The sequence below is a fragment of the Gossypium hirsutum genome, chromosome D05 (assembly GCF_007990345.1).
Source record: "Gossypium hirsutum isolate 1008001.06 chromosome D05, Gossypium_hirsutum_v2.1, whole genome shotgun sequence".
NCBI classification, from domain to species: Eukaryota; Viridiplantae; Streptophyta; class Magnoliopsida; order Malvales; family Malvaceae; genus Gossypium; species Gossypium hirsutum.
In genome coordinates, this window is record NC_053441.1 from 3,488,998 (window position 1) to 3,506,418 (window position 17,421).

General features: G+C 34.1%; 4 protein-coding genes across 7 annotated transcripts; 3 read left to right on the top strand and 1 right to left on the bottom strand.

Annotated features, from left to right (window-relative positions):
- Positions 1-698: 698 nt before the first annotated feature.
- On the top strand, positions 699-2,475 carry LOC107907022 (uncharacterized). 2 transcript variants are annotated; one of them, XR_005913645.1, is made up of 2 exons: positions 884-1,889; positions 2,151-2,475. XR_005913645.1 is itself a non-coding variant. In XM_016834215.2 (1 exon), exon 1 carries the CDS (start codon positions 1,457-1,459, stop codon positions 1,823-1,825), a length of 369 nt encoding a protein of 122 aa, XP_016689704.1. In that variant the 5' UTR covers positions 699-1,456; the 3' UTR covers positions 1,826-2,046. The 2 variants fall into 2 exon arrangements, 1 of the variants encoding a protein (XP_016689704.1); XM_016834215.2 differs by lacking the exon at positions 2,151-2,475 and having other exon boundaries at positions 699-2,046.
- A 3,310-nt stretch (positions 2,476-5,785) lies between these two features.
- Positions 5,786-8,990, bottom strand: LOC107907021 (cytokinin riboside 5'-monophosphate phosphoribohydrolase LOG8). 3 transcript variants are annotated; one of them, XM_016834214.2, is made up of 8 exons: positions 8,499-8,990; positions 7,948-8,045; positions 7,762-7,792; positions 7,436-7,535; positions 7,246-7,316; positions 7,012-7,155; positions 6,570-6,672; positions 5,786-6,133 (listed from the first exon to the last, which is right to left on the bottom strand). In XM_016834214.2, the coding sequence occupies exons 1-7, from the start codon at positions 8,610-8,612 to the stop codon at positions 6,580-6,582; spliced, it is 651 nt and encodes a 216-aa protein (XP_016689703.1). In that variant the 5' UTR covers positions 8,613-8,990; the 3' UTR covers positions 5,786-6,133; positions 6,570-6,579. The 3 variants fall into 3 exon arrangements, with proteins under 3 accessions (XP_016689703.1, XP_016689702.1, XP_040949088.1); XM_016834213.2 differs by lacking the exon at positions 5,786-6,133 and having other exon boundaries at positions 6,324-6,672; positions 8,499-8,760; positions 8,935-8,954; XM_041093154.1 differs by lacking the exon at positions 5,786-6,133 and having other exon boundaries at positions 6,324-6,672.
- Positions 8,991-10,628: 1,638 nt separating this feature from the next.
- Positions 10,629-11,645, top strand: LOC107903273 (uncharacterized). The gene has a single exon (XM_016829301.2). The coding sequence runs from the start codon at positions 10,756-10,758 to the stop codon at positions 11,314-11,316; it is 561 nt and encodes a 186-aa protein (XP_016684790.1). The 5' UTR covers positions 10,629-10,755; the 3' UTR covers positions 11,317-11,645.
- Positions 11,646-13,457: 1,812 nt separating this feature from the next.
- LOC107907019 (mitochondrial carrier protein CoAc1) lies at positions 13,458-16,977 on the top strand. The gene is made up of 7 exons (XM_016834211.2): positions 13,458-14,423; positions 14,703-14,788; positions 14,875-15,082; positions 15,416-15,548; positions 15,804-15,988; positions 16,279-16,410; positions 16,615-16,977. Exons 1-7 carry the CDS (start codon positions 14,232-14,234, stop codon positions 16,711-16,713), a joined length of 1,035 nt encoding a protein of 344 aa, XP_016689700.2. The 5' UTR covers positions 13,458-14,231; the 3' UTR covers positions 16,714-16,977.
- The last annotated feature ends 444 nt before the right edge of the window (positions 16,978-17,421 follow it).

Here is a 17,421-nt window from a genome sequence, read left to right on the forward strand (position 1 = left end):
TTTCTAGTCATCTAGGCATTGTGGCCTATTTTATTTATCATTCTTTCAAGTTTCAGCTATCGAAATATTCTGCTCATCTCTGCTGCACCAATACCTAATGACAAATTCGGAGTCGTGGAGTTGTCTAGCTTCCCTAGCCTCATCATTTGTCGGGTTCATAATTTTGTGAAACATGCATGTATCTGAACATGTTCGATGGCATCTGTTCATTCTCTTTCCAGAAGTGCTGTACAGCTAATTTAAGATTGTGTGATCTACCTGTACAAAGTAAGATACTGGCTAGACTATTTCTTGGTCATGCCTTTTTGACTTTTGAGCCTTTCGGATGGCACCTTGCTTCACTTAATCCCTTTCAACCTGCACTGCAGGCAAGGGGTAAAGGCCTATAGCCCTACAATTAGTCAAGTTGATAACTTTTGTGGATCCTGATGCACCTTATCACTATCACTTGGGAGGGTAGAATGCCGATTTAGCTTTTGTAAAGCATATGAAAAAAGGTGTTAGCTTTATTTTTCTACCAACTTTAGTGCCCCTCAAAATAAAGAAAAAAAAAGTACTGAAATTTTACAAATGAGTGATGGCCATTCGTTTGCTTAGCCATTGGTTTCATTTCATATCAGAAAGTAATTCCAAAATGATTTAAGAAAGCATTTTGAGAATGCATAAATCTCTCATCTCAAGCTTTCAACGAGTATGAAGAAAAAAGATTAAAAGATGTATTTAGTTGAGTTCTTGGACTGCTTCAAAGGGTATGAGTTGGATTAGTGAGCTGGTTTTAGTTTGTGAAACAAGCATCATACAATGACCACAACTTGGCTTTTGGTTTAGGGTAGTCGGGAGTGATTATTGATGAGGCAAACGTAAAGAAAAGGAGTTGAATGAAAGGCACAGATTAACAGCAACTTAATTGAAGTGCAGCAAATAATTGTTCCACCACTTTTAATCTCAGTCTCTGTTGTTAGGAATAGGCTTAAAAGAATAGCAAACACAGGGCAAGATAGAAAAAAACATTGGTAAAGCTCTTTAAGCAACCCAAAAAAGTAGACATAATAAATTTTAAATAGGTTCTGCTTCAGAGTACGACTGGTCAATGCAAATGTATAGTACCAAGAACTAGGACAACATAAATAATTGGTGTAGGCATAGGACAACATGATTCCCCGTTAAACACGCCGAATATAGGTGTCTCCCAAAGTCGGTCACAGGATTAGCAAAATGGGGAAAAAAAGGGAAAAGTAGCAAATGCTAGCCTTAAATTAATCCAAAAGATCAGTTTATAACTATATTATCACCTCCATAACTTTTTTCTACTCTTGATAGGAACCCACCGTTTCTAGTATTCTTGTTCCTTCCCTTACCTGTCAAGATCAAAAGAAACTCAACTACCAAAACAAAACCACTCACCAGGCCACTACCTTCTGGAATCTATCTGTCTTGAGCCTACCAAAAATCCAACATGGAAGATTACAACAGATCAAGGTCATATGGCAATGGAATGATGCAGCTGGACACCTACCATGGACCACCTAGGCCTTCAGCTTCTTATGACCTCAGGTGCCATAGTGCTGCTGCCTATGCACAGTCCCAGATGGCTAACAACTACAACTCGGGGAACAACAGGGACTTCAAGTTGAAGAAAGGGAAGAGTACTTCAGCCTCATCTTCTTCGAATCCATGGAGCTTTGGTGACCCTGAATTCCAGAGGAAGAAAAGGGTTGCCAGCTACAAGATGTATAGTGTGGAAGGTAAGGTCAAAGGATCCTTGAGGAGAAGCTTTAGGTGGCTTAAAGATAAGTACACACAAGTTGTCTATGGATGGTGGTGATTTTGGTAGTTGGGCTCTTGTTCCCTGTTGCTCTCTTTTTATGTTTTTCTTGCTTGTATTCAAGGTATTTGTGAAAAAAAAATTTGTTTCAAATTTTTTTTTGTTAAAAGGAAGATTTTATATGAAGTTATTGATGAGATTGGCCACATTTTGCCGAGCTCGATTGTAAATTCAGTTCAGTTCCTGCTGTTCTGTTAATTGGAAAATCTTTTATGGGTGTATATCTACATGTTATAAATTCTTTCAAATTCTTGGTGGACTTATGATCAGAAATGGGGTCAATTAGGTTATTGATGTTAATAACTGTGTTGATTCACTTGGGTAGGGAGGTTTGATTAGCTGTAAGCATAGGCTTCTTCAGCAGCTGTTTTCAAGGAACTTACGTCATCTGCATATTGTATTGTATTTGGAGTAAGCATTTGATGCTTGGTTGCTGTAGACAAATATATCTACCATTAAGCCTTATTTGAACCTTTAGGCTGGGAAATGGGACTAGGATAGGAGAAAAGATTGCAGATGATGTTGGATCTTATCTTATAATGATCTTATAGTATTATGAGTTTAGCATATATCTGCGAATCGACTGTTTGGTTTCTGATTACATTGTCTTCTGCTTTATCTGCAATATTCCTCCATTTGTCATTACCTTTCTACAACCCAAGCAGTCCAGTTTGGAGTGCCATTGCTTTATCTGCAATTTTCCTGTCATGTTGGAGAGTTTCGTCTCCCATCATCTCCATATAGTTTGAGGTATATATCTGATCTATACTAACCCAACATCAACCCAGTTCGAAAAAGTTTAAAAGATCTCAGCTTGTTTTAAAAAAATTCTAATGCAGTTTATGGTGTTATAAAACATGGTTAATTTTATTAGAGTTTGTAAATTAACATGTGTAATTAAACATTTAAAACAAACTATAGGTGAATGGGAAAAAACTCAAATTAATGTAAAAGATTTCAAACATGAATCATAATCTTATTTTATGATTTGAACTATGAGCTAATGGAATTGGGTTCAATTTAATTTCTATCTAACCTGTAGTTTTAACATGTGAATGCGAGAGTTTATATTCATAAACAATGAACATACATGAATGTCTTCATGTATTATGCATATTCGTGTATGGGTGCTAAATGTTTAGAGCCAATTTTAGAGGACAGAAAAATTTATTCTAACAAGTTATTATTGTTACTACTCTTTTCTATTGTCTTTAAGATTTTATTATTACGAAAAAATTAAGTGAAATTTCATCAACGATGTTGATATTTTGAGAGACAATTGTATTAAAATTATGTACACAATTTTTCCTAAGCACAAAGTATTTAACCGTTGATAATAATCTATTAAATTTTCTATTTCTCAAATTTATCTTCTCTAAGTAAGTTTCTTTCAATAATTTTTATTTAAAGAAAGTAAATTATTCAAAAGAGTTTAAAACTACATAAATTATATATAACTTTTAATAGGATTGGCTATCAAGTGTGAATGTGTGATGTTATTGAAGAAATTATATATGGCATGGAACCTGGAGAGTTTTGTTTTCTTGTACATCATATCCGAGATGTTGGTGGTTCGTAGTTATATTTCATAATGAGACTTTACCGTTTAATGTTGTTGAGAGGGTCAACTCCTTTGGGAGAAATCTTGAAGTGTCGTCCTCTGGACAGACAATCCGGACCCCTAATAATCAAAGATATTGTCCTCGTGTTGGGTTTTGTCATAGCCTCTACAAAGAGGCGAGTACGATTCATGGAAGGGGTGCTTTGATTGGTAGAGATATGTACCTGCAAGACTCGGAAAATGTGATAGTAGTATATGGCGTGTGAATAATAATGGAAGCACTTGGACGTGCCGCGACTCGAACCACCAACCAAGACTTAAAAGCAAAATGTCTACAAACATTGTACCACTTAAGCTATGTGGCTTAGGTACCCCATTATTATTCACATATATTATCTTCACTGATCGAGGCTGTCCCTCTATGAACCGTGCACAATTCTCCGTGGAGGTTGAGGATAAAACCCTCAACACGAGTATAATACCTTCAATTGTTGGGGGTCAAGGTCAACCACCCGAATGACGACAGTTCGAAGACTTCTTCTAATAGAACTGATCCCCTCTCAACAAATTCAATAAATATTGTGGCTTGGATGTGTGCTTAATCCAAACTGATATGTAATTGCGGTTCAAGATGGCCACGAATTTCATCTATGTGCTGAATAGCATCAATGAATGAAAGATGAGATTTGTCCAAAATGAGTCGGTTCATGTTGATAACCTTGCCGTCAAGCTATTGACTCGTCAAGCAGATCATTTATCCTGCATAACTAGTACATATCCATGTGTGTGATTGAGAGATTTCACAATACATGCACTTTGTTCCCTCATGTGGCCATACCATAGGTGGGGGGGTATATGGATGGCTGATGCGGTGCCTTCCATGGCCATTTTGGAGTGGATCAGACTCTAATCCAAGGTGATAGGGTGTCATTGAGTCAAGGATCCTAGTCCAGATGCTGTTATGCAGGCAACCACGCTGCAACCGTCCAACACCAAGAGCAGCAATAGAGAGATCACAAATGATCACTGCATATACGCGTACGCCCATGTTACAGTCAATCTATGATCAAATCTTGGGTCATGATCCAGTCGGGGGTATGCAGTACATTCAATCTAGTTCATTTCTCTCCAAACACGTGATAGCAATTTCCAGGAATTTAAATTGCACCATAAGTTTTCAGTTGCCTCGTGTTTATTGTGATTACAGTCCATAAATATGACAACAACAAAAAAAACAAAACACCTGCTAAGTAAGTCCTGACAAACTTCTAAACAGCAATAACAAGAGTACAGAAACATCCAATTGTCACTTATCGCTTTGCCCTTTGCTTCATTGAAACCATTATTCGGTTGTGGGGCAAAATGTTGAGTTGATTGGTTATTACCGGATTCAGATGAGTGGAAAAGGTGAGCAATCATCGCATTTTTTTTACTATCGCATTTTTTTTACCAACTGTTGGGGGAATCAAATTATTCCACCAACATGAGCACGCGGGAATCACAGGCAAAGCCAAGAACCTTCGTAAGTGTTACTGTGTTTTCCAAAGCATATACAATGATCATTCTCTATTTCACCCACCATTTCAAACTCCGTAGACAACAGTGAATGTTCTACGTCGTCGATTTGACTTTTAAGTGCTAAACAATAGGCAGGCCCCTCCCTCTCTCCCCAAGTACAAGCTTTAACTTAATCAGCTTTTTCAACCTTTCTCTCAACTTTCTTCGTATGGAAAAACACTTCCTAATTTGCTACTAGCAAGGATGCAGCAAAAAAGAAGAAAATGTCAAGTTTTGGAAGTGAAAGTATCATTTTTTCGTAACTTAAAAAACCCTTTTTATTCCTTTCTTTTAAAGAAAGGAATATATTTATGAAACAATCAACTCGGAATTCAGAATCAGAGGACAATAATGAAAATGATGATGTCTGGTTAGGAAAACGAAGTCGGATTTTCGAGTTGAAAGGACGGTCCCCATGATCATTTTGATAATGAACAGTGAGGACCAAGGGGAAGAACAGGAGGGGACCCCATAGCAAACAACTAATGGAAGTGAATGTTTTTGCAAGGAAAAGAACAATAACCCAATTTCGAGAACCAGACCAGGCAATGATGGGGCCACTCCCTGCTATGAGGTGGCATGGCTCACCATGGAAGTAGGCTGGCCCGTTCATTTTTCCTATTCTTGACAAGTAGTAGTGTAGTAGTATGATACTACTGAAAGAAATGATGGAGAAATTAATTACAAAGATGCCTGCTGCCGACATGCATTAGGACCCCCCCTTTGGTGGCTTATCTCTTGAGGAGTCCATGTGAGAGGCAGTTGGCAGATTGGCATCTTCATGAAAGGCCAAGCTTTGCCAAGGTAGACTACCTTATGGAAGCTTGATTTTAAGGCCAAACATCCAAGGGGCTGTATTTGAATATCATTCATTCAAAGACTTGAAGAAATATTATTGTCAAAGTTTTACACTAAGCTCCACAGTATAAAGGGATTGAACCCTTACCAAAATATCAACTGAATTCTAAAAAGTAGCAGTATAAAAGGTGGGAACTGAAATGAAATGATTGCTTGGGCACTAGCCTCTAGGAATCACTCTCTTTTCAGATTAGGCCACAAGATAACCCAAGGCATTGTGGTCCATCAGTAATGGTCACAGAAAACGATGCATACAAGTATGGGGAAGTTGTCAAAAACAATTTTACCTCTGCCTTTGCCTCTCCTTGAATGCCTTAGAAAAGCCAGATTACCTTCAAATACATAGAACTATCACCATAAAAAAAAAAAAAACTGGCAGTTTTTATTGTTAAAAACCAGATTTAGTTGCTTGGGATTCTATAATTTTGACTGCTAAATCCAGAAGATGTCCCCAATTTCATGCACCTTAACCACCAAAGCATTTGCATAGTGGGACCAACTCACCCACACCTTAGAGGAATCTACAATAAACTTTTTGCATTTCAAACTTTTTTTGTCTTCCATATTTAGTTGTACTAGCAACTTCATATGACAAAAAGATCTATAGCAGTTTAATTGGCCATAAATCAGTGAATGTATTAGGATTAAATCCCTTTTTTTATGGTGATAAAAGTACATGGTAAACGACCAACATTTGGTCCATCCAAATAGATTATTGTACACAACTCAATGATGATGAATCACATCAGACAACAGTGGGAAACCTACCATCAATGCTTTATTGTGCATTTACTTGCTTTGGATAATCACCAAGTTGCTCCATCTGCCAGCTTTCTTGAGGAGCCACATGTTCATGTGAAGGTGTGTATTGCTGCCAAATTTCCTATAAACTTTTAGATAATTGTTATCGAAGTCTTAATAATATCTCCTAAGAACAAAGCAAGTTCCCTCTAATAACATTGTACAGAGAAAGCACATACAGACACACAAAAAGGGAAGGAAGATAATTGACAACAAAGCAGAACACTGTCATGCCGGACTTAGAATCATTCACACATTCCTGTTCAACAATGTACTTCTTGGAAATTTTGGCAGACTAGCCATTTCTATTAATGATCTCTTGTCGTTTCTTTCTTAGAGTGAAAGTTTTTTTAGCCAGGACAAAATAAGGCCAACCAATTAACCACATGATTTGGTTAAAGTTTCATACCTCCATCTTCTCCAAAAGTTCATTGGCCGTTGGAGCAGAGACAATTATATGCCTAGCACCTGGCTTGATGAAACCCTCTTCGACACCGTTGTCGAATAAAGCAAGCAAATTATTGTAGTAACCATCAACATTTAGCAAACCAACCTGCATTTAAGTATAACGCATAATTGCAACATTGACTGACTATCGACATGCTTAGCTTAGTTCTTCAAGCTTGATGAAATGATGCCTTACTGTTTTCTTATGTATTCCAAGATGGGACCATGTTATCATCTCCAGCAACTCTTCCATTGTTCCATATCCACCTAAAACATCAAATGTTACGATTAGAAGTCAATTTCCATCATTAATTAACAATTACTTTCACCGAACTTTCCTTTCTTGTTCTCTAGTATCGATGAAAAAGGCCAAGGTACTTTTTTACCAGGAAGAGCAATAAAGGCATCCGCTTCTCGGGCCATTTCAGCCTTGCGCTCATGCATGTCTAAAACAGTTCTCACTTCTCCAACCGTTTCTCCTGATATCTGTAGAATTATGCACCAATGATCAATCACAAGTGTACTGAAGACAGTAATTTGAATGATAAAACTGGACAAAACCTTTAAATGGTGAATGAAGGAAAGCATAAAAACCTTAAACTAAGAATTTATTTTTAAAGAAAGCTAATTAAAATGATTTACACAGGAGACTAGGATCCAATAATCAGGAAACAATAGTTAATACAATATCGCAAGTTGAAAGTAAAGATACCTCAAAAGGCATGAGAGCTTTTGGAATTATCCTGCATGTAAAGAACGATTAATTTACTTAGTAACAAACAAATTGCAAACAAGAAGGAAGCTACTTGTGCTTGCAACTTGTAACAGTTTTCTGCAGAGAAAAAACATTAAAATAAGCTTGTTCAAAAATCAAAAACCAGGCAAGTTGTTTACTTATCCAAGAACATGACAACCTCCATCATACACTGTCTGGGATATCAAACCCATCAACCCAACACTTCCGCCACCATACACCAAGTCTATCTTCCTCTTTACCTGCAATCAAAACACAAAGTCCACAACTATAAACAAGGGCAAACATTTAATACATAGAAGACTTAGAAGCCAAGCTAAAGAAAACTAGCAAAGACCCATTCTGTCAAATAACTCCCTTGCATCAACCAAGCACCTAATATTTGAACTCATGGATGGTCAACTGAGTCATGACTGATACACCAAACAGAACTATACATGAAGCACCAACAACTCACACCATCAAAGAATAAAAAGAATAAAGAAAAACCATCAAAAACCTCATCTTCCTTACTGTAAACTGACACACAATTCCAAAAATCGACAAACACCCACCTACCATCACTTGAAGTTAAGTACTAAACCTTTAAACACTAAAAAGTTAAATCTTTTTAGAGACCAACAACACGAACTTTTTCTTTCTCAAAATGATGTGCATAGAGATAGTGTTAAAGCAAAAAAAGAAAAAGAGCAAACCAGTTCATTGCCCAATTCAAGAGCAGCATCACTGAAGACTTTTCTACGGCCAGAGTTGCTTCCACAGAAAACACATACTCTTTTGAACTTGCTACTGGCTTTCTCTTCTTCCATTAACAATATATCTCTCTCTCTATCTATATATCGGTTTTTTGTTTTTATTCCAATCTCAAATCATTGAGTTCAACTAAAAGGAAACAAAAAGCAATGGCCTTTCTCTTTGAGAGATAAAATTTGGTGCTCCTGACAATGAAAAAACTTCCTGAAAAGAAATAAAAGACCAACCAAATATATGAATATTAAAAATATGCAAAGGCTAACAAGAAACACTAAAAAAATCACTTCATTTGAAAGCAAAACAATCTGGGTTAATCTTGAAATGATAAATAAATAAGAGAAAAGAAAAAGGACATTTAAAATGAAATCAAAGACGGACGTTTTATATTTAGAGAAGAGAAGATGAGGAAGCCCACATGCTTTCAAGCCCTTTCTAATCCAATGTCTCTCTGTCGGCTTCAACCTCTCATTATGAGATTTTATTAATGTAAATTAAATTAAATTATTGCATAATAATTGTACAAACTTTACTTGCTAAATGCTAAGTAGTGTTTGTTTTCTCAAAGCCAAAAGGGCAAATCCAAATCAGAATTTTCATTCATAAAAAGCTAAGCTACTGAACTTAAAATTAGGTGAGAAAAAGAGCCAAGTTGTTGCTTTCACTAACAAGACTTTAAAGTTCATGACTTGCATCAATTGTATTTTCATTTCTTTTAAAAAAATTATATGGAAATGAAAATATTAAAAATATCATGTTGGGAGAAAAAAAAAAGATTTGTTGGAGACTTCTTCCATATTAAATTTGTAATCATGATGTTTTGGGCTATTTTCATTTCTTTGGAAAACAAATAAAGGTGGACTCTTGTGAATTCATTTATATAATTTGACATCATTATTTCATAAGCAGAAAATATATATGTTTTCGGAAAGGGGACTAATAATGGTAATATTAGATCATAGATGTAATGGTAATATATATTGTACTCTCAATGAGAAAATTTTAAGTTCAAATTTTGGAGACGTATTGTTGAGAGAACACTGCCACGAATCTCGAACATAAACGGTAAAACGGATATAAAGAATATTACAAAAAAAAATATTATTAGTACTGAAAAGGATCCTACTTAAAATGGCTTTAATTATAAAGTTTGGTGTGACAACTATCTTACAGATTTGATTTAATAATTTTTAAATTATACATTTTTCTTTTGAAAAATAACACCACGACATCATCCATTTTTAAAAAATATATATTATGTACTGATTTTGTTAATTATTTCGCATGAAAAAAGATGTTAATAAATCAATAAACAGCAACAAATATCTATTTGAGTAATAAATATTGTGGAAAAAAAGGAAGTTTTATTTTCCTTTATAAAATAGAAAAACAAGCTTTTTCATTTTAATTCTCATAATAACATTTTGATTCTAATTGGATCCTATTCCTATTTATTATCTATTTCTAGGAAAGAGCCGTTACCTCTAAACTTGGTTAAAAAAGATTAAACAAATTAAATATTTCTTAGCGATTTTGACTGATTGGAATCAAATAAAATCCGGCTTACTTTTAAAAAGCCCTTAAATTAGTATAATTTATTCAAATAAGTCCTTATAGTTTTTTTTACCTAAATAACCCCCGATTCTTTAGTGGATACTCATAGAAACCCCTTAATTTTAATTATTTGACTTTTTTTGTTAAATGATATTGACAAAAATTACACGAATTTGTTTATGCTAACTTGTACAAATACATAAGTAACTTATTTCTTTAAAAAAACACATTGAATAAAGAAATAATTATGTTTTAAAATACAACCCATCTTTTTCAAAACCTACTCCTTAATAAAATTTTATATTTTCGATATATATCACTAATTTTAGATAATAATAATAATAATAAAGACTTTATCTTGATTATAAATAAAAAAAGTTAAAAGAGTCAAAATTTAAATTGGGCCAAGGTCCATTTTTAGGTTATGACTCAACAATATAGAATAGTAATGACTGAAGGTTGTGAATTTCCAAATTAATTAACTACCATTAACTGCCAATGAGTTATTAACATCAAAACACCCACAAAAACTGGAGAAAAAAACTAAGGTAAGAGTAATTATCTAACGTTTGACAAATTATGGAAAGCATTATTCCCTTAAATGTTGACACCCCATAGTAATAGTAATTACTTTCCACATTGCCAGGCATGGGCGTGACTGCAACAATGGCGATAATCACTGGTCTTTGCGGGTTTCGACGAAGACGACCACCTGATTCACCTCCACCTGGTCTGTCAGAGAAACCAGATATACAATCAGAATTAATGGAAAAAACCCAAGAAGCAACAGCAATAGAAACAGATGCAAAAACTGGGGATAATAATTCAAAGCAAGAAATGGTGATCAAAGAATTGCCTCCTCCGCCCGGGATGATGACGAAAGACGCTCATTCATGCAACAATTTCACGTTAAAGTCCGACTACACGCGAAAACTAGGCACAACCTTGAGCATAAAAAGCATATCGGTGAAGATTCGGGAGAAAAAAGCTAGACCTAAAGATGAAGATTCGATATGGAAAAAGACGATTATATTAGGGGGGAAATGTAAAATATCAGATGATGATAATGATGCTGTTATCTTTAATGGCAAGCATGATACTGTATTAGCATACCATCCGAGGACTTTGAGTACCATATCTATTTCTAGAACTGGTTCCTTTAAGGAATCAGATAAGACAGCTTCAAGAATGAATTCCTTCAAACATTAAAATCACCACAAAGATCATAAGAAAAAAAAAGAAGAAGGTTGTTGATGTTAGTTGATAATCTATATTATTGTAAAAGACCAAACCAATGTTCAGACTGTTCCTTCAAACTTGTGTCAGAAAGACCTTATTTGTCCTTGACATGTTTCACATGTTGTTGAATTTTAAGTTCTAAGGCTGTTTCCAGGATGATTATTTCTTCCCTTGAAACGTTCGACAAGATGCAACAGTTATTGTTCCAAAACCTTGATTTGTAACTAAGACCAATGTCTATTGGGAAATTGTTGATATCATCAATCAGTCTGGAAATTAAAACAATATATTGTAGCTTTCATTCAATTCCATCTGCAACTTCCACTAATTGAGCTGATCAAAAGTCTCCAACGATGAAGTCAATCTTCTTGGCCTGCTGACAGATAGCTAGCCAGCTCTTGGACTAAATCTATTGTTATGATCTCAACTCAAAAATTCAATTTAATCCAATATTTCATCTTAATATACCAATTCGATTAAAAAATTAATAATATAAATTTATTCAACTCAATTTAGACTTGATTTAAACCCGATTTGAATAATTAAAATAAAAAATTATTTCAAAAAATTATATCCAAAATTAAAATAATTTGAATAAAAAAAATACTTAAATCCGAAACAACATAAATTTAAAATGATTTAAATCTCAAAATCAATCTAACCCATCCAAGTAACAAATTTAAAATTAATTATTGCAAACCTTGAATAAATAGATAACTCAAAGTTTTTAAAATAAAGTTGTGGATTCTTTTAAACTAAAATTTCGGATTTAAATTTATAAATAAAAAGTGTCAAGAAAAGAAAAGTACTAACGTTGCTTGCACTCCGATTCCGCGAATGCATGCATACATGATGTGTATACATATATACGGTGTACTACTCCCCATGGGAACTTCACGAGTGGTTTTAGATTAGGTATAATAATTTTTTTAACCTTTAATTTTATAAAAAAAAGGTTATTTTAATCATAAATATAATTTTTCGTTTTTTTAGTCTTAAAATTTAGTTTTTTTGGTCAAATTACGTTAAGAAAAATAAACATTTGTCAATTTTATTGATAACAAATGTATTGTCATGTAGATGAGATATCAACATTTTTCTTTTAATTTATAATTTTTACAAATTTTTAATAGTTTTAATTTTTTTTAATTTTTAAAAATAATAATTATAGTTTTATTGATTTTTTAAAATTTTTTTAAAATTAGTTAAATGTTGATGTATCATCCACGTGGCAATCCGCGTGTATGCTACGTCAACAAATTTAAAAAAACATTACTTTTTCTATCTATTTTGAAGAGATTCGATAAAAAAATATAAATTAGAAAACGAGAAAATAAATAAAAAACTAATATATTTTTTTAAGGTTGAAAGTTGAAATAAATTATTAGGATGTAATTGATAAGCGAATTATGTTGAAATTAGTGTTTATATATAGTTTACTTCGCTTGAACCGAATAAAATTCCAAGAAAAAATTTTACACACTTTCTTAGAAGGTTTCCCTTACAATACTTGCCAAATATTCAACTTTAGTACAAACAAAGAGACACAGGAATCAAGTAAGCCTCAATATCTAAAAAAAAAAAAAGAAGTAAAAGTAAGAAAAAGTGAAAGTGGAAACTATTAATTATATGTTTTATATGAAATTAAAAAGAAATGAATACCCTTAATTTATTATTTTACATTTATATAAAATTTTGATTTTTTTTGTAATTAAAATTTACATACGCACTATGCCAATGAATTAAAAAAAACAAGTTGCTTTTAAAAAGTAAATATAAAGACATTTTAAAAAATATATATGGATATGTTTTAAAATAAAAAAAGGCACAATTACCTTATTTAAAATTTTATTTTTATTTTATCAATTGAAATATGTATTTTTTTCACGGTATTAAATTCAATAAAAGTTATTGATAATATAAATTATCTTTTTAAAATTGCTATCAGAGTAAAAATTAAAATTATCAATAATTTTTATTGAATTTAATACGGTGAAAAAAATACTTATAGCCTACATCAATTTTATAAGTTATCTTTTTAAATTCAATTGAAATGAATACCCTTCAATGATTTTTTTATATTAAGTAAAAATTAAAAGTCAAAACACATTAAGGAAGACATCATCGTCCATCCAAAAGCAGCGATCTCCTAAGCCTAGGATGTTGGGCTGTACAGTGAGCATATCCAAACGTGGGCTACTTTTGAAGATCCACCGACCCTTGATTTGCACCGTAGACCCACCACACAACTCGACTTTCTCCTTCGAATTTGCAGCAAAAGCATCGCTTTTGAAGCTAACGACTTTCACATACATACGAAACTCATCAAGGAACACCCCCCCCTCTCCTTTCTCCCAATAAGAGCAGGTATTTCAGATTTTGGTTCTAACCCAAATATTTGCATGCCTGTTCTTCTTTTCTGGTACGTTTTTTGAACTTGGAATCATGGGAACTCTTTAAATTGATTGGTTCTTGGGATTGCTTAGGCTTATGTTATCTATTGCCTTGAAAGTGGTGGACGTGGGTGATTTAAGAGGAGACTTTTTGATGAATCTAGATTGAGGGTATGGAGGCAGGTTTATAACTATAAGGGTAGCTTTTGGATTTGGCAATTTGTGCGGTCTATCTTTCTTTGTTTCTTTGAATGTATCTTATTGTTATTGAAGAAAAGGATCGGCTTGTGAACCTGCCCGGCTTTCATCTGGATGTTCTCAAGCCTTTGAATTTACTACCCTTTGAACAGAAATCGTTTTCTTTTTGTATCCCAAGAGATAGATGGGATAAAGAGTTCTTCAAGCTTCAGGGTGGGTAATTATAATTTGACCAAATTTATTAAATTGAGGAAGATCTTGGTGATATAATTGGTCTGAGTTGGATATTTCGAGATGAATTCTCCTCAAGGCTCCACATTGACAACAAATATGGCTGGGCTTGTTGATGGTTCAACAGCACGTGAAGAGGTTTCCCATATTGATTGTTTCCCTGTTTATGTCAAAGAGCTAATTGCTGGTGGTGGTGCTGGAGCTTTTGCTAAAACTACCGTTGCACCTTTAGAACGGATTAAAATACTCATGCAGGTGAGTGATATTATATGTCTATGTAGTTCTATATTATATATATATAGAGAGAGAGAGATTATAAGCATCATCCGAATACAAACCAAAAGTGTCATTTTTTGTTTTAGCATTTTGTGATGCTGAACTCTGTTAGTTGTTTAGCTTGGTTTTGGGTCCTGTAAAGTTACAAATTTGTCACTTGATCCCCCCCCCCAAACCAAAAATTATATATATTTATGCTTCATGCACGTTACCACCGACAGTTTTATATGATTCACTCGCTATTTCTTTATTGTGCAGACAAGGACCGATGGTTTTCGGTCTCTTGGGGTGTATCAATCCTTAAGGAAGGTACTAAAGCATGAAGGTGTTCTTGGATTTTACAAGTAAGTTTACATATTATTTTACCATTTTGCTTTCTCTATTCCCTTCCATAAAAGTTAGATGGGTTCATGCTTGTTCTTACTGGCAGAGGAAATGGAGCTAGTGTTGTTCGGATCATTCCATATGCAGCCTTACATTTCATGACTTATGAGCGTTATCGAGGTTGGATCTTAGATAACTATTCGTTCATGGGATTAGGACCTATTATAGATCTTTTAGCTGGTTCTGCATCTGGAGGAACTGCAGTAATATGCACTTATCCCTTGGACTTGGCTCGCACTAAACTTGCCTATCAGGTAAGAAGTGTACATAGGAATGGCATAGTTTCTCATAAATATTTTTGAATCCTTTTCGATTATTTGGTTGAGGTTGATCTGGTTTGTGGGTATTTACAATAAATTAATTCTGTCATCTTCTTACACTGGTTTAGTCAAATCTCCAATTTCTATCATTTAATTGTTGATTCTGGCTGTGGAATTGCATCACTAACGCACTCACGGCATTCGTACTTGGATAAATTGATTAACCTTGCTATTTATTAAGTGCTCCTTGGATGAACTGAATTACTAAAGGAAATGAATGTTCGTTACCCTGCTTCATATTTCTCATTAACTATTATGGTTTAACAGGTTACAGACACCAGAACAAATTTCAGGAGTGGTATAAGAAGTTTATACCCTCAACCTGCATACAACGGCATAAGAGATGTACTGACAAGTGTTTACAGGGAAGGGGGAATACGTGGATTATATCGGGGTGTAGGTATGTATGTGATTGTTTCTAATTCTTCATATTACAGATTAAGAATGAATTGATTTGACAATGACTCCTAGTTCTGTGCATTATTCTTATAACTGGCACAATCTTTCTTATTTCCCTGTTTAAAGTATCTACAGTTTTCCATTGATAATATATTCATTAATTTAACTTGCAAACTTGAAATTGTTTTAGTGTAGTTGCTTTGTTTTGCACTTTGCAATTTATGCTTGGACTTGATGGAACCTTTTTCATGCATAGGTCCAACACTCGCTGGCATCCTCCCATATGCTGGTTTAAAGTTCTACATTTATGAGGTACTAAAGCTACATGTTCCTGAAGAGCACCAAAAGTCCATTGCGATGCATCTTTCTTGTGGAGCAGTGGCTGGGTTGTTTGGGCAGACCTTCACATACCCATTAGATGTTGTAAGGAGACAGATGCAGGTATTGTGCCATAGCTGTACATTTCTATGAGGGTGTAATTGCTATTCTCTAGTTTAATGGAATTGGCATTATGTTGTTGTCTCCTCTCAGGTGTTATTATTATATGCTTGGAATCTTTTCTGGGGTCTTTTAAATGTTTTGTGAAAAGATGCATATATTATATTGTTTTCTTGCTAATGTCAACCATGGTTGAATGATTTGAGTTATTAGTGTCTCTATCTGCTGTTTAACTGGCACCTGGCTTTGTCATTGCCTCATCTGGGATGTAAATTTTTAATGTTATCCTACAGGTTGAAAGTCTTCAGTGTTCAACAATTCAAGGTGGTACAAGATACAGAAACACATTGGATGGGCTTACTACAATTGCACGTAATCAAGGATGGAGACAATTGTTCGCAGGCATGAGCATTAATTATATAAAGGTAGTTTATATACTCAACAATAATATCAACCTGGCTGCTCACTTTTGCGGATTCTTATTTGTTAGTTCTATCCTCTTCTGTCGTAACTGCTTTGAAACAAGAAACATTCATTAGTTTGGGTCCAACCTTTGTTTATAATCGACAAGTTTATGTGATCTTGGGATGGTTGTCATTCTAATGATGTGTGTTACAATTTGTTGTCAGATGGTTCCTTCTGTGGCAGTTGGATTTGCATCATACGACATGATGAAGGTTTGGCTTCGCATACCACCTCGACAGAAATCACAGACAGTATCTTCTTAATAAACGGAGATGGATTTACAATGGGGCCACCTGAAATCCTAAAACGCTTAAATAAGAATTTCAACCAAACTTTAGTTCCTTGATTTTATGATGTTTATTTTCAGATTGTTTATATCATATAACAAGAATGAGATAAATGGAGTGTGTTGATAAAAAAACTGTGCTTATTGTAGTTTTTATGAACCGCTGCTATTAAGCCAGGCATACAAAATACCTTATCTTGTTTCACCTTTTCTGAAAATTATTAGACATGGGCTTTTTCAATGATTTAGATAGCACTCATTTATTGATTTTGGATTACTTTGTTGCATCACAATCACAGTCGGCCATGGTTATTTAAAAGGCACTCGAAGAGTCAACTAATGCCCACTTGTTAGATGGAACAGGGTGAAGGGACCATCGTCCATAATTCAGAAAATGAGCCTTATTTGTTTATATATAGGTAAGAGGAAGAGATTGGAACTTAAGTAATAGCTTCATCAACCTTTTTAGGCTCCCTAAGATGTTGGTTAGATAAAGTTGGATCCAAAAAGTCACATCCCCGATTATTGCAGCAGTTCTCCAGCGGCATACTGCGTGTGATTCCATAAGACTAAACCTTTTGACTCTTTTTATCATTGGAAAATGTATATTTACTGACTGTATCTGCAAAACTTTAATTACTTGGAACTGGAGAAAAGAGTTTCACTAGATTATATTTCAAGTAAA

Excerpts from the sequence above, each read along its gene's own strand:
- LOC107907021 (XM_016834214.2), bottom strand. The coding sequence starts at position 8,612 with ATGGAAGAAGAGAAAGCCAGTAGCAAGTTCAAAAGAGTATGTGTTTTC. Across the intron at positions 8,046-8,498 it reads TTGAATTGGGCAATGAACTG|GTAAAGAGGAAGATAGACTT; the intron begins GTTTGCTCTTTT and ends TTTTGATTGCAG. Across the intron at positions 7,317-7,435 it reads TGCCTTTATTGCTCTTCCTG|GTGGATATGGAACAATGGAA; the intron begins GTAAAAAAGTAC and ends TTGATGTTTTAG.
- LOC107903273 (XM_016829301.2), top strand. The coding sequence starts at position 10,756 with ATGGGCGTGACTGCAACAATGGCGATAATCACTGGTCTTTGCGGGTTT.
- LOC107907019 (XM_016834211.2), top strand. The coding sequence starts at position 14,232 with ATGAATTCTCCTCAAGGCTCCACATTGACAACAAATATGGCTGGGCTT. Across the intron at positions 15,989-16,278 it reads TTGTAAGGAGACAGATGCAG|GTTGAAAGTCTTCAGTGTTC; the intron begins GTATTGTGCCAT and ends GTTATCCTACAG. Across the intron at positions 16,411-16,614 it reads TGAGCATTAATTATATAAAG|ATGGTTCCTTCTGTGGCAGT; the intron begins GTAGTTTATATA and ends ATTTGTTGTCAG.
- LOC107907022 (XM_016834215.2), top strand. The coding sequence starts at position 1,457 with ATGGAAGATTACAACAGATCAAGGTCATATGGCAATGGAATGATGCAG.